The 16,516-nt window shown below is 46.3% G+C and overlaps 1 protein-coding gene across 12 annotated transcripts in view; it reads right to left on the bottom strand.

Annotated features, from left to right (window-relative positions):
* The window catches only part of LOC106835338 (protein phosphatase 1L-like), a 151,150-nt gene that overhangs the window by 74,294 nt on the left and 60,340 nt on the right, over positions 1-16,516 (bottom strand). The window contains exons 2-3 of one of the 12 annotated variants that reach the window (XM_070509685.1): positions 10,704-10,787; positions 4,677-6,109 (exon numbers count right to left, since the gene is read on the bottom strand). The exons of the other annotated variants lie outside the window; for them this stretch is intronic. Of the exons in view, the coding sequence (XP_070365786.1) occupies positions 5,999-6,109; positions 10,704-10,787 (195 nt within the window). The 3' untranslated portion in view covers positions 4,677-5,998. Of the gene's footprint in view, positions 1-4,676; positions 6,110-10,703; positions 10,788-16,516 lie in introns of those variants that run through there. 12 annotated transcript variants of the gene reach the window in all.

Genomic DNA, 16,516 nt, shown 5'->3' with positions numbered 1-16,516 from the left:
AGACAATTTTAAAGAGGAGGAAGGGAGAGGAGGAAGGGAAATGAACTTTTTTCAGCACTTAGCCCAGGCCAGGTGCTGGTCGCGGCCCTTTCCCTGTATGACCTCACTAATCCTCCCCGCAGCCCTGTGGGGCAGATGCCAGTATCATTGCCATTTCCTAGAGGGAGACACTGGGGGAAAGATGACATCATTTGTCTGAGGTTTAGGGGGACCGATCTTTACTGTGTGCCCAGCACTGATGGGGTCCTGGGACATGGGATTCTCAGTGCTCACACCGGGGAAGTCCCCACAACACAGCCTGGTTAATCACCTCCCCAAGGCCCCATGTCAGGAACCAGCTGGCAGAGCTGATATGCAAAGCCTGGCAAGCTGACCTCGGTGCCTGTCCTCGACACAACAACGCATCTAAACCGTTAAGGCTTAGGTTAAATTACAGAACACTGAAACCACATGAGTGGGGGAGTGGCCGCCAGGGCTGAGCAGCGCGGCGGGCTGCCACTTTGACCCACTCTGGCCGTAGGCCGCCTGCGTGGGGGGGAGGGCAGCCAGGGCAGACTAGAGCGGCGGGGTGCCACTTGGACCCACTCTGGCGGTCGTCCGCCTTAGTGGGGGGGTGGGCTCCCAGGGCTGAGCAGCGCGGCGGGCTTCCACTATGAGCCACTGTGGTGGTCGGCCGACAGACTAGGTGGGGCGCCGCCAGGGCTGAGCAGCGCGGCGGGCAGCCACTTTGACCAACTCTGGCGGTCGGCCGCCTAAGTGGGGTGAGAGACCCCAGGGCTGAGCAGCGCGAGGGGCTACCACTTTGACCCACTCTGGCGTCGGCCGCCTGACAGGGGGTTGGCCGCCAGGGCTGAGCAGCGCGGCGGGCTGCCACTTTGACCCTCATTGAGGGTCAGCCGCCTGAGTCGGGGTGTGGCCGCCAGGGCTGAGCAGCGCGGCGGGCTGCCACTTTGACCCTCATTGAGGGTCAGCCGCCTGAGTCGGGGTGTGGCCGCCAGGGCTGAGCAGCGCGGCGGGCTGCCACTTTGACCCACTCTGGGGGTCCGCCGCCTGAGTGGGTGGGGAGGGCCCCCAGGGCTGAGCAGCGCGGTGGGCTGCCACGTTAACCCACTCTGGCGGTTGGCCCTCTGAGTGGTGGTAGGGCCCCCAGGGCTGAGCAGCGCGGCGGGCTGCCACTTTGACCCACTCTGGGGGTCCGCCGCCTGAGTGGGTGGGGAGGGCCCCCAGGGCTGAGCAGCGCGGTGGGCTGCCACGTTAACCCACTCTGGCGGTTGGCCCTCTGAGTGGTGGTAGGGCCCCCAGGGCTGAGCAGCGCAGCGGTCTGCCACTTTGACCCACTCTGGCGGTCGGCCGCCTGAGTGGGGCTGTGGCCCCCAGGACTGAGCAGCGCGGCGGGCTGCCAATTTTTCCTACTCTGGCGGTGAGCCGCCTGAGTGGGGGTGGGGCCCCCAGGGCTGAGCAGCGTGGCGGGCTGCCAATTTGATGCACTCTGGGGGTCGCCCGCCTGACTGGTGGGGAGGGCCCCAGGGCTGAGCAGCGCGGCGGGCTCCCACTTTGACACACTCTGGCCGTCGGCCAGCTGAGTGGGTGGGGAGGTCCCCCAGGGCTGAGCAGCGCGGTTGGCTCCCACTCTGACACACTGTGGGCGACGGCCGCCTGATTTGGGGGGAGGGCCACAGGGCTGAACAGCGCGGCAGGCTGCCAATTTTTCGTACTCTGGCGGTGGGCCACCTGAGTGGGGGTGGGGCCCCCAGGGCTGAGAAGCGCGGCGTGCTGCCACTTTGACCCACACTGGCGCTCTGCCGCCTAAGCTGGGGGTGGCGCCAGGGCTGAGTAGCACGGCGGGCTGCCACTTTGACCCACTCTGGCGGTCGTCCGCCTGAGTGGGGGGGGGCCCCCAGGGCTGAGCAGCGCGGCGGTCTGCCACTTTGACCCACTCTGGCGGTCAGCTGCCTTAGTGTGGTTCTGGGCCCCCAGGGCTGAGCAGGGCGGCGGGCTGCCACTATGAGCCACTGTGGCAGTCGGCCGCCAGACTAGGTGGGGCGCCCCCAGGGCTGAGCTTTGCGGCGGGCTGCCATTTTGACCCACTCTGGCCGTCCGTCGCCTGAGTGGGTGGGGTGGCCTCCAGGGCTGAGCAGCGCTGCGGGCTGCCACTTTGACCGAGTCTGGTGATCAGCAACCTGAGTCAGGGTGGGGCACCCAGGGCTGAGCTGCGCGGCGGGCTGCCACTTTGACCCACTCTGGTGGTCGGCCGCCTTAGTGGGGGGAGGGACACCAAGGCTGAGCAGCGCGGCGTGCTGCCACTTTGACCCACACTGGCGGTCGGCCGCCTAAGCTGGGGGTGGCGCCAGGGCTGAGCAGCATGGCGTGCTGCCACTTTGACCCACACTGGCGGTCGGCCGCCTAAGCTGGGGGTGGCGCCAGGGCTGAGCAGCACGGCGGGCTGCCACTTTGACCCACTCTGGCGGTCGGCCGCCTAAGCTGGGGGTGGCGCCAGGGCTGAGCAGCGCGGCGGGCTGCCACTTTGACCCACTCTGGCGGTCCGCCGCCTGAGTGGGGAAAGGGCCCCCAGGGCTGAGCAGCGCGGCGGTCTTCCACTTTGACCCACTATGGCGGTCGGCCACCTGAGTGGGGGGGGGGGGGGGCGGCCCCCAGAGCTGAGCAGTGCGGCGGGTTGCCACTTTGACCCACTCTAGCGGTCGGCCACCTGAGTTGGGGGGGGCTGCCAGGGGTGAGCAGCGCGGCGGGCTGCCAGTTTTTCCCACTCTGACCATCGGCCGCCTGATAGGGGGTGGGGCCTCGAGGGCTGAGCAGCGCGGCGGGCTGCCACTTTGGCCAACTCTGGCGGTCGGCCACCTGAGTTGGGGCGGCCGCCAGGACTGAGCAGCGTGGCGCCCTGCCTCTTTGCAACACTCTGGCGGTGGGCCGCCTGAGTGGGTGGGCAGGACCCCCAGGGCTGAGCAGCGCGGCGGGCTGCCACTTTTTCCCACTCTGTCGGTGGGCCGCCTGAGTGGGGGTCGGGGCCCCCACGTCTGAGCAGCGCGGCAGGCTGCCTCTATGAGCCACTGTGGCGGTCGGCCGCCAACTACGTGGGGCGCCCCCAGGGCTGAGCTGTGCGGCGGGCTGCTATTTTGACCCACTCTGGCCGTCCGTCGCCTGAGTGGGTGGGGAGGGCCCCCAGGGCTGAGCAGCGCGGTGGGCTGCCACGTTGACCCACTCTGGCGGTCGGCCGCCTGAGTGGGGCTGTGGCCCCCAGGACTGAGCAGCGCGGCGGGCTGCCAATTTTTCCTACTCTGGGGGTGGGCCGCCTGAGTGGGGGTGGGGCCCCCAGGGCTAAGCAGCACGGCGGGCTGCCAATTTGATGCACTCTGGGGGTCGCCCGCCTGACTGGTGGGGAGGGCCCCAGGGCTGAGCAGCGCGGCGGGCTCCCACTTTGACACACTCTGGCCGTCGGCCAGCTGAGTGGGTGGGAGGTCGCCCAGGGCTGAGCAGCGCAGTTGGCTCCCACTTTGACACACTGTGGGCGACGGCCGCCTGATTTGGGGGGAGGGCCACAGGGCTGAACAGCGCGGCAGGTTGCCAATTTTTCGTACTCTGGCGGTGGGCCACCTGAGTGGGGGTGGGGCCCCCAGGGCTGAGAAGCGAGGCGTGCTGCCACTTTGACCCACACTGGCGCTCTGCCGCCTAAGCTGGGGGTGGCGCCAGGGCTGAGTAGCACGGCGGGCTGCCACTTTGACCCACTCTGGCGTTCTGCCGCCTGAGTGGGGCTGCGGCGCCCAAGGCTGAGCAGCGTGGCGGTCTGCCACTTTGACCCACTCTGGCGGTCAGCTGCCTTAGTGTGGTTCGGGGCCCCCAGGGCTGAGCAGGGCGGCGGGCTGCCACTATGAGCCACTGTGGCAGTCGGCCGCCAGACTAGGTGGGGCGCCCCCAGGGCTGAGCTGTGCGGCGGGCTGCCATTTTGACCCAGTCTGCTGATCAGCAACTTGAGTCAGGGTGGGGCACCCAGGGCTGAGCTGCGCGGCGGTCTGCCACTTTGACCCACTCTGGTGGTCGGCCGCCTGAGTGGGGAAAAGAGCCCCAGGGCTGAGCAGCGCGACGGGCTGCCACTTTGACCCACTCTGGCGGTCGGCCGCCTAAGCTGGGGGTGGCGCCAGGGCTGAGCAGCACGGTGGGCTGCCACGTTGACCCACTCTGGCCTTCGGCCGCCTGAGTGGGGGGAGGGCCCCAGGGCTGAGCAGCGCGGCAGGTTGCCACTTTGACCCACTATGGTGGGCGGCCGCATGAGTGGGGGGAGGCCCCCAGGGCTGAGGAGCGCGGCGGGTTGCCACTTTGACCCACTCTGGCGGTCGGCCGCTTGAGTGGGGGTGGGGCCCCCAGGGCTGAGCAGCGCGGCGGGCTGCCACTTTGACCCACCAAAGCGGTCGGCCTCCTGAGTGGGTGGTGATGGACCCCAGGACTGACCAGCGCGGCGGGCTGCACTTTGACCCACACTGGCGGTCGGCCGCTTGAGTGTGGATAGGGCCCCCAGGGCTGAGCAGCGCGGCGGGCTGCCACTTTGAGCCACTCTGGCGGTCTGTCGCCTGAGTGGGGGTGGGGGGGGGGCCGCCAGGGCTGAGCAGGGCGGCCTGCCACTCTGACCCACTCTGGCGGTCGGCCGCCTGAGTGTGCGTGGGGCCCCCAGGGCTGAGCAGCGCGATGGGCTGCCACTTTGACCCAGCCTGGCGGTCCAACGCCTGAGTGGGTGTGGAGGGCCGCCAGGGCTGAGCAGCGCGGCGGTCTGCCAATTTGAAGCACTCTGGCGGTCGGCCGCATGAGTGGTGGGGAGGGCCCCAGGGCTGAGCAGCGCGGTGGGCTGCCAGTTTGACCCACTCTGGCGGTCGGCCGCCTGAGTTGGGGAGAGGGCCCCAGTGCTGAGCAGCATGGCGGGCTGCCACTTTCACCCACTCTGGCGGTCCCCCGCCTGAGTGGGGGGGAGGGACCAAGGGCTGAGCAGCGGCGGGCTGCCAGTTTTTCCCTATCTGGCGTTGGGCCACCGGAGTGGGGGTGGGGCCCCCAGGGCTGAGCAGCGCGGCGGGCTGCCACTTTTTCCCACTCTGGCGGTCGGCCGCCTGAGTGGGGGGGAGGGCCCCAGGGCTGAGCAGCGCGGCGGGCTCCCACTTTGACACACTCTGGCCGTCGGCTAGCTGAGTGGGTGGGGAGGGCCCCCAGGGCTGAGCAGCGCGCCGGGCTGCCACTTTCACCCACTCTGGCCGTCGACTGCCTGAGTGGGGGTTTGGCCCCAGGGCTGAGCAGCCCGGCGGGCTGCCACTTTTACCCAGTTTTCAGATTTCAGCTAGTGTTCAGATGGTGATTTCCTCTTCCACTAATCCAGTTTATTTCAGTGAATTCACCTTAGTGAGTTGCTTCCATTCTCCAAGACTAATATATTTCAAAACCAGTTTGCCTCAACCTAATGCATTACGTTTCCCCCAAATAAGAGATCCTACTCTTGATAATTTTTTTTGGTTTAATTTATGACAATCTTAAATAAATTCTAGTGAAGTAGCAGATATTATAGCCAAACCACTCTAATATCTTAAAACGGTATTTATGAAAATGCGCATTTTGTGGCATCAGTTTAAAGAGTGGAGATGGTGTGTGTGTGTATGTGTGTATATGTAAATTCATATATACTGTATGCATGCATATATGTATGTGTGTACGCATATTAAATACTATTTACTATTTTACAGTTTACACTGTTTAAATATATAGATGCACATATTGCCTCTATTGCTTTCTTCTTTCTACTATCTTCCAAAACCCAAACCCTTCTTTCTTCAGGGTTCAAGAAATCAAGACGTCGTTTGAAAAAGAAAATAAGGCTGATTTTTATTGAACATATATGGTGTGCCAAGTTGATTAACCGTTGGTAAACATTAGGATCACTGGATCGATTTTAGCTTTTCAGTTTCTCTTTTGAACAACTCTGTTTTCAAGGATCCATATTTCATGACTTTTATTCTTTGAGTCCTTCCAAAGAACAAAAATAGCCTTTACCTTTTTTCGTAGAATATAATTCATACTCCCTTGCGATTATCATTTTGGTCCATTGGATTCTGTAAAGAATCTAAAATGAATTATGAGATCATGATTTTATTTTCTCTGTATTTGCAACATTTTTCTAATTCATCATCTTAAGAATTCTTCCATCATTATCATGATTACTCGTCAGTTATTCCAACTAAGCTGAAAAAAGATAAGTAATAAGAAAACAAAAGAGTGGTGAAATCACTTAGGAGGAGGACACAAGAGTGGAATAAATTGTTATTTTTCTGTGTTTTTATTGTGTTATCCAACTATTGCATCATCTTTTAAGAAAGTGTTAGAAATACTAGGGGCAGCATCTCTGTAGTTTGCTTTCAGATCCACTCAATATGAGAATTAGAAGTTTTTATTTTCCAACCATGATGACAAAGAGAAGAAATTTCACATTCCATCGCCATAAGGTGAATACGATCAGAAGAATGAATGAATGTAAAGGAAAAGATTGCAGCACTTAGGCTCTAACGGTACGATGAAATTTTCATATTAATTAAATCAGACTATGTGTCTTCAGATGACGATATTTTAAATAAATTTTCTCAAACTTAAGAATTGATCCCTAAACAATGTATTTCCAAGAAAAAAAAAAATGGAAATACAGTATTCTCCTCCAGTTAGTCCTTCAAAGGAAAGTAATTCACGCAACAGTTTGAAATAAAAATCTGGACAGTCCCACATTGTTAAAAGATGAAAGTATTCTTTCATCTCCAGTGATGTTTATGGACAAAAATTTACTGATTAAAATAGTTTTACTATATTTAAAATGTATTAATATTTAATAAAGTTGATTTCAGTAAGTCTTTATGATTATATTTGTAAATTCCTTGTAGAATGACATAAAATTACATGAAGTTAAAATGTGCCCAGAGGGTAAACAGCAATAACTATTTGCCCTGTAATCTGAGGGTTAGATATCCCATCTCAATTCATTTTCACAAGAATTCTCAAGGAATCATCATCCTTTCACCTCCACTTTGAGTTAACTCGTCTAAGACGACAGCATAAGACAGCATTAAAGGCAAAATTTAAGCTCCAATTTCCTAATCTTGAATCACACATTGCTTCTCTTACACCGTGGTACTCGCTTCAAAGGAGAAAAAACACTTACCTATGTCCTCTGATAACTCCGAGGACCTCTTTCGAAAGAAGTCGGACAGAGATGATATTTAATATTCAAAGGAATAATGGAAATTGAAATCTGCATTTCTTTATCACTTTCACATTGTGGATATTTATTTACTGAACACTTTCCATAACCTTGTGATAATGTGTAGTATTCAGACAAGCAAAAGGAGAAGCCCATGTTATGCTTGTCCTCAAAATAATCTTCTTAGTTAGGACACTATAGCTTAATTTCCCGGAAAAGTTATAAGACTTTGTAGAGCAGTTCCCAGGAATGGTCCAGATTGAACCCTGTAGAATGTTAGGCAACAAGTAGATTCAAGTGCCTTAAAAATCATCTAGTGAAGCATCCGAGAATGTAATTCCCCTTATGGAGGAAAAATATTACATGGTACTATTAGATTTTGATGAATAGAAGATAGAAGGTAACCAGCTGGTTTAAATTATGTTGTAAATCTAGTAAACTAAAGGAATAAATATATTAGTACATTGCTTTCATATTATAGGTTTTGTGCAGATGTTTGCTGAATAAACTATTCACTAATTTAGAAAGAGATCACTGATCAGCAATGATGGTTAATTTTTTGTGACAACTCAACTGGACTAAGGGATGCCCAGGGAACTGGTAAAACGTTATTTGTGGGTGTGTCTATGAAGGTGTCTCTGGAAGATATTAGCATTTGAATCAGTAGGCTGAGTGAAAAAGATCATCCTCACCAATGTGGGTAGGCATCATTGTATACCTTGGGGGCCTGAAGAGAACAAAAAGGTAGCGGAGGGCAAATTTGTTCTCTGTTGAGGTGGGACATCTGTCTTCTGCTCTTGAATTTCAGCACCCCTGGTTTTTGAGCCTTTGGACTAAGATTGGGACTTACATCATTGCCTCTCCAGTTCCTCAGCTCTTCAAATTTGGACTAGAACTACACCACCAGTTTTCCTGGGCTTCCCATTTGCAGGCTACAGATCATGGAACTTCTCAGCCTCCATAATCACATGAGCCAATCCCTCATAATAAATCTCTTTCTGTACACCTCTATCTCTGTCTCTGCCTCTGTCTCTATCTCTATATCCTGCTGGTTCTGTTTCCCTGGAGAACCCTGCCTAACACAGCTAGCATTCCCTTTTACTTATGGAAATCTCAGACAAGAGATTAGTCATTTAATATTAATATACATTGTGCACATTACATATACAACTATCTATCTAAATATCTATTTTCAAACAAATTTTATTTGTAATTCTAAAAAGAACAGACTTTATAAAATGCTTACTCCTATTTTTAAAATATTTGCCTGGAGGAAGATACTATTAGTATTTTCATTGGTACGTTATTGTTATTATTTTAGTGTTCTTGAGTTTATCTGAAATTACAAAAAAAAGGGAAAGGTGTTTAGTAGTAGGTTGTCTGTGGTGGATTGATGAGTATGTTTAGAATACTTCTGAAGAATACAGATTGATAAAACCCACACTGTATGACTCTTTCTTTCAGGACATGAAAAGGCTATGCAAATTTTTAAAGGCTGTAGTGCAGAATATTTGATTGTTTAAGAAAATATCTTGTAAAACTCTGTATTTACTTTTTAAAATATATATATTTTACAAATCACATATATGGATATATATCAGAGTTAGCACTATCCTGATTCTAACGTGGTATACCTAGATCTTACTGTTCAAAGTCAAATGGCTTGTATCCATCTCTAAACCCATTTCTAGGTATTCTGAGCATTAATAGCATATTAATAATTAGGTAAACATACCAATGTAACTGCCATACTCTGTATCTGCCATTCTTTAAAGCTTTTCAAAATTTATCGATTTACCAAAGGAATATCTAGTTATAATGATGCTACTGATGATAATAGCTAGCATTTATTTTTTACAATATACTCAGCACTTTGTTATGTGCATAGTTTTCCAGTATAAGATTCACAGCATTATAGAAATGTTGATGAGGGTTTAGATTTCAGTATTAAATAGAGGGTCAGGGTAGGACCCAGTAATCCTAGTGAATTCTCAAGATAATATTCTAGGCGGAGAGAACAGGGTGGGAGCACAAGTCCTGAAGTAGATGTGTGCCTGGCTGCGTGGTGTGTTTGAGGAACAGAAAGGAAGTGCGAGTAATGAAAACAGAATCAATACAAAGAAGAGTGATGGCAGAAGAGATCAGATAGGCAATGGGGGCAAATCATCATGCACTTCAGTAGTAGGGCGAGGAAACATCCCACTTGTCCTGGCCAACTTATTTTTATGTCTACTCTTCTGTCATAATTGCTATAAGTCCTTCTTTCACTCTCTAATCTGGGTTGGATCATAAATTATGTGATCACTCTACTGATAAGCATTGCAGATATCTTGGCTTTTATGCTGAATATAGAGTAGCCATACAGAGTTTTAAGCAAAAGAGTGGTGTAATCTGATTTATGTTCTAAAAGATTCACTTTGGCAGCTGTGTTTTCAGGGTCTAAGCTCTTGGGCATTAGGAAGAACTCGTAGAAGGCTGTTATGGAAATCCAGGCGAGAGGTGATGGTGGCTCAGGCTAGAGCGGGAGAAGTAGAAATGGGAAGAAGTGGTTGGAGTTCAACATATTTTAAGGTAGAGCTGGCGTGATTTTATGATGGTTTAGATGTAGTGTTTTAAAAATAAATAAAGGATTCTAGGGTAAAACAAAGATTTTTTTTGGCCAGAGAAACTAAAAGGAAGAATTTTCCATCAACTGAAATAGTTAAGGCTGCAGATAGATACGATTTTTGTGAGATCATCCTGAGTTTATACTTGGACATATTAAATTTAAGATCTCTAAGAGACAACCAGGTGGTGATGAATACACGTTTTAAGTACGAGAACCTAAGTATGGGAATTCACAAAAGAATTGTGGATTAGAGATACAAATTTGACAGCTGTGAGTACACAGGTAGTATTTAAGCCATGAGGATGAATGAGATCAGCAAGGACTAGGCTTAAGGCCTCTGCAAGTTTAAAAGCCCAAGAGAAGAGGATGCAGCCACAGAAACCGAGAAGCAACTCTAACGATAGGGGAGAAAATCCCACAGAGTATTCAGTCCTGAAAGTCAAGTGAAAAAAGTAGAAGAAGGAGAAAGGAGTTGTGTCAGATGCTTCTAATAAATCAAATAAAACCAGGATGCAAATAGATCACTAAATTTAAGAAGCTGTATATCATGAGTGACATTGATGAAATCAGATTCGTTGGAGTGATGAGAGGTCAAGAGCCTGATTGGATGGAATTAAGAGAGAAGGAGGGGAGAGAAGTTGGAGACCTGGAGTCCATTACCAGAAAAATAGAGCAGACCAATTAAAGAAAGAAAATCTTAATAGTAATAGTAATGCAGGTCGCAGTGAGGACGGTTCCAACCATTTACTCAGTCCCTTGGTTCTTTTTTCATTTCCACCGTTTGTTAGGTGTTTAACATTAAGTAAGACAATAACTTCTCTAAACCTAAATTTACAGTAAAACGTAGACACTATTATCACCCACCTCAGCGTGTTGATAGGGTTGGTGGTGTTCAATAGAGTGGTGTTCAATAGAGTTTATTAGAGTGAGGTCGTCTATTGAAAACGTCTAAAACATATAAATAATGAAAAGAAGTCATTGTTATTTCTGTTTTTCTTATCATTACTTATACTGCTACTACTGCCCCTGCTATTACTATTTTCTTCAATTACTGTTCAGTTTTTACTTAACAAGGAGTGGTAAGTAGTGCCCTGACCCTGCTTGCTCCTTACATTTTTGTACTTCTCTCATTCTTCCTCCTGTCACCACCCTGCCAACATCTCCTTCTCTGAGAACTATAACAAGCATACAAAGAAAACAAAATTTTCTTGCTTAATTTTAGGAAGGCACTAGGTATTTTTATATTCTTCTTCAAAGTACATCCATATGGTAAAGAATTCTCTTTATTAATAATATTTCTCCTATTTTATATTACAAGTGCCTGCCAGGGTGAGGCTGAAGCAGAAAGACAGACATGAAGGAGGTGTGTGTGTTAGCTATGTCTCTGACGTTCCACATTCCCTGACTCAAGATCTGTTCATATGCCGCATGCTCTGCTGAAAATGTCCACCTCTTTCTTCTCTTCACTAATTATCACTTGCTTTACTCCAAGGTTCCACACTCAAATGCCTTCCAAACTAGAATTCAAATTGTCCCTAGCCCACATAAATATTTCAAGTGTACTGAACATCTAAACAATCTGTGTTTTTTAAAAAGGTGCTACAGTGAGTGTGGGAAAGAGAAACAGTCAAATCCTTTGTGGCCAATCTCCCTCCCCCCCTCTCCTCTTTTCCAGGCCCTTCACAAGGCATGCTGACATTCCTGTCCTTGGAATGGGTGAGAATGCTTAGAAATATGGTTCATTTTCACAAATTACAAATCTTACTATTTCATCTCACTTACATAAATTTTAATCAGAATTGTATATATTTATCATCATCTTTGGTGCTTCTACTGGACGGAATTCCTAGACTGTAAGATATATTTTCTTTATGATGAGATTCCAAGTAATAACATTCTATTTGGAATATAGTTAATATTTACATTTTTAACTAAGTTGAACCAAATTCTGTTTCATCGCAACTTTGATATAAATATTTCCTATATTTTGACATAATGACATAATTATTTATACATAGTTGTTATGCCTGTTACTGTGACTTCTATTCTTACTCTATGACAGCGTAAAATATTTCTCATCAATTGTTTTATCAATATGTAGGATGAGGAATTCGTCCTTAACTTATAGCCGTGAAAGAAGCCTCAGATTCTCTATATTAGTGAAACTTAATGAAGAAAGGATGATAATGTTGCTTAATTTTCACTATATACACTTCTTTGGTTACAAGTTCTGATAGTTGTTTCGATTGTTGCATATTGTTATGGAGCTACATGCAAATACGTATAAGAGAGTATTTTACATGGTAATGTGATGTTGAGTTCCAATAATATGAAATATAAGATGTTTAAAAATCTCAATGTACTGGAAGATTGCTAAAGGTGAGAGATGTAACTATTGTCATACAAACAAGAACAAAACCAAAGGGCCCACTCCATTGTAATTTAATTGGAGATTGTAAAAGTGGATTTCACTAGTATCTGTGTCTGTGGCTCCTGTGAAGTGTTTACATTCCCCAAACAGTATAGAACACCAGCAGCAAATATAAGACGGCCATCTGGCCTAAATTGGAACAGGGATATTACTCTGCCATGTTCAATGGCAGTTTCCGTGAGATGTTCATGTTTCCTCCCGCTCTTTACCTCCAGCACCAAAGGAGATTGACCTTAAGGAGGATGGGACTAAAAAGTGTCACAAAATCAGGTTTTGCCTTTTATCTCCCAAATCACTATCGCCATTAAACTAGAGGGATGTTTTAAGTCTGCATTTGAGACTGGGAAAGATATGAAATGTAAATTGAATTTGAGATCAAAGTCTTAAATCAGACTTGACTTTTCATAAACAAAAGTGACGAGAGTCTGGAACATCTTATAGTGCCAGAAAGTATGGAAGAACTCACAAAACAACAAAATGAAGGAATATGTCAAAGGGACACAGGAGCTAACTGAAATAACAAATTGGCACAATTTGAACAACCACATAAATAATGCATTATTGGATTATAATCTAAAGTACAAAATAAATATCCATTGGTGCATAGTGATACAAATAAATGATTGAATAAATAAATTAGTGGGAGAGAATAGATAGATCCCCATTGGAGAGGAATCCAAATAATTTCTATAAATACTTCCTCCTCCAGGAAGGAGGGCATAACTCTCCGCTCCTTCAGTGTGGGCTGATTACAGTGACTTACTTCAAAGAGTACAGTACAGAAAAGGGGGAAAACAGTAACTTTACAGTATAGAAACCTAACCAACACTCTCTTAGTCAAGTGTTCAAGGTTAAGATCAATAGTCGTAAGACATACTTTTGATATGATATGAAGAGAATGGCAATTTACCTCTGTGGTTGGCCTCCCCAAAACCCATTACCCTATTACCTTAGTCAAAAAATGAGAATTATATCAGAAAAATTCTAGGAGATATTTTTCAAAATATCTGACCAGTATTACTCAAAGCTCTCAAGGATATTCTGTAAACTGTCACAGTCTGCAACTAAATGTGATGTGACTACAGCGATATGACAACTAAATGGATGGAATCTTGTAACAGAAAAAGGACATTAGAGAAAAACTAAGGGAATATGAATAAAGTGTGGACTTTGGTTAATTATATACCACTATTGGTTTATTAATTGTGACATATATACCATGCTAATGTAAGATATAAATAATAGGAAAACTAGATGTGGGGTGTATGTGAGTTCTCTACACCATGTTGACAAATTTTCTGTAAATCTACATCTATCCTAAAATTGTAATAAGTTTATTAAAAAATTCAGAAGAATAGGGTATGTTAAAAGAACACATTAGCCAACCTGAAAGAGCACCCGGTAAACAAAGCTGGGTCAATTTGAGGAATGAATAAATAATGCAGTATTGGATTATAACCAAAAATAGAAAATACATATTCATGAGTCCATACTAACATAAATAAATGATTAAATAAATAAATACATGAGGAGAAGCAGCAAATCTTCCTGACAGAAGAACCACATTAATATGTGGATACATCTCCTCTTTCAGGAGGTAGAAGTTAATCACCTTCTAGGCCCTGCTTGAGGGAGGGCTACACGTAGTGACTTGCTTCCAAAGAATATACCATAGAAAGGTCGATTAGTAATTTTCGCGTGGATGAACTTGGCAAACACTACCTTAACTAAGTGATGAAGGTTAAAATCCCCAATGAAATCTTGTTGATATCATGTAGCACCCAATATGATGTAATGAGAAGAGTACTGTGTGTTATTTTTTCCAAAAACCATATACTAGTCTAACCATAAAAAAAAAAAAGAAAAAATCAGACAATCCCCAGCTGGGTACATTCTACATAATTGGTCAATGTTTCTAAACACTGTCAAAGTCACAGAAGATTAGGAAAGACTAAGAAACTTTCACAGACTGGGAAGATATTGAGAACTAACTATAATGTGGTACCCTACATTTGAATCTGGAACAAAAAGAGAAAATTAATGGGAAAACTAGTGACATCCAAATAAAGTCTAGAGTTAGTTAATACTAATGTACCGATGCCAGTTTCTTTGTTTTTGCAATTGTTCCATGGCACTGTAAGACGTTAACAGTGGAAGAAATTGAGTATGGAGTATTTGGGAACTCACTGAACTATCCTGCAACTTTTCTGTAATTCTTGAAGTATTCCAAAATAAAAAAAGCTTATTTATAAGGAAAGATATGTGACATTATTTTATAAATAGTATACGTGGTGCTACTAGTATCACTAGTTCTTGAGATGGTGTTCTACTGGAACAAAAATCTAAAACTTGTGGAATTAGCTTTGAAATGGAGTGGTGGGGAAAGCTCCCAAGGACACTATTGGTGAAAGCTGGAAGGACAGTGATCTTGCTATTGAATATAAGAGGAACGTGAAATAACATTTGCCAGTACTGTTGCTTGAGATGTTCTGGAAAATAGAAATGGTATCTAATTAACTCACAGATATGGCCTACAAGGTTTCCAGGAAGAATGCTGCAGCTACTAGCTGACTTCTCTGAGCTTCTTATGAAAAAGTACAAAGCTTTGAGAAGAGCCAAAATGAACTCTCAGTCTTCAGGTGGAATTTAAAGGAAAAATAAAAGAGCAGGACTGTGTTTGAAAATAAAACTTTCTCATTCCAAGTCTTTAAACAACAATAAGTTACCAAAGTAATAAAAGGCTTCAGGTAAAAGATTCAACTCAGTGGGACTTTAAATCCAGTAAAGTGGTCTCTGAGTCAAAAATGTCAACGGTGGATCTTGTAAGACCCTTTGCTAAGACCTCAGAAAGATTTATGGCCCTGTCTCACAGACCCATGCAGCTAGATGAAGAGCTTCTGAGCAGCAGAAGAGTGTTGTCCAATGGCAGCCTAAAACATGATGTAGGGTAGAGAAGGGCCTTCCTTAGAAAGAAATCTGGGCTTGTCTCACACTTCGTCTCATTGAATTGAATATAAATTGCAGAAAAGAAACTCACAAATTTTCAAAAGATTAATCCACTTGAACTGAAAGGGACAGAGAGAGTTTAAAACAAAGAGTGGTCTCTACGCCCTTAACTTCCCAGAACCGTGACCCAGACTGAGAAAGCTATGCAGCTGCAACTTTGGAATATTTCTAATGGCAAAGGGCAGAGCCAAGAACTTAGAGAGGGAAACGAAGAGCCATAGAAAACCATTCCCAGAGTGCGGCACTGAGCGCTAATCAAGCAACTGGCAATACACACCCAGAGATTTCAGAATCGCTACGAACTAATGATTTCTCTCTGCCTCCCATTCTCCTCCTTTTTGAATGAAAGTGCCCATTACCTTTTTCCTATATCTGTCATTTTATTTGGGTATATGGAGGGCACAAAACTTTTCATGTTACTTCATGTTTTTTTTAGACCAATAGAAACCACATCTAAAAACAACCCCCACATCTGCATCTCCTGAAACAAATGAAAATACTCCAGATTTGAGTATGATGACTAATGAGATAAAGCTTTATGTCTTATAGGGTATTTTAAAGGTGAGTGTTATGTAAATAATTATGGATAGAGGGTAGACTATTGCAGATTAAAGAGAACTATAAATTCTTTGTCACTCCCCTCAGAAACCTGTAGTCTGTTTCTCTACCCCCTTGAATCTGAACTGTGTAACCAGAACTGTGAGTGTTTCATAGAACATAGCGGAAGTGACTCTGTGCTGGTTTCAGCCCTAATTTCTTAGAAGACTGTCAAGTTCTGTGTCCTCTCTCTTGATATCTATCCTGCTATGAAGTGGAAAAAAGCCCAGATAACCATGTGGAAGAAAATTTAAGCCTTAGTTGATAGTCCCGGCTGAGTTTCCAGCCAACAATCAGCCACGATGAATTACTGGATATCTTCTAGCCCCAATTAAGTTGTTTCACATAGATTAGAGATATGCTGTTCTGGCTGAACACTACTCAAATAAAAAAACTAAAAACTCAAGAGCAAAGAATTTGTTGTTTTAAAAAACTTCGCATTTAGGGTAGTTTGTATGCAGCAGTAATAATGAAAATACTAGGTCTCACGTCTTTCTCTTTCATGACAATGCCAGCAAACTTAATGTAGGTTAGAGTAAATTAGATTGAAAACATTATCTTTCTAGTAGCATTATTAAAATACATAACACGTGAATGACTGAAATAATTTCAGCATTCACTATATGTTGCACATAAATGTTTC

The sequence above is a fragment of the Equus asinus genome, chromosome 5 (genome assembly GCF_041296235.1).
Source record: "Equus asinus isolate D_3611 breed Donkey chromosome 5, EquAss-T2T_v2, whole genome shotgun sequence".
In the NCBI taxonomy this organism is placed as follows: Eukaryota; Metazoa; Chordata; class Mammalia; order Perissodactyla; family Equidae; genus Equus; species Equus asinus.
Note: the sequence above shows the minus strand (reverse complement) of the source record. Positions and strands in the feature narration are given on the sequence as shown.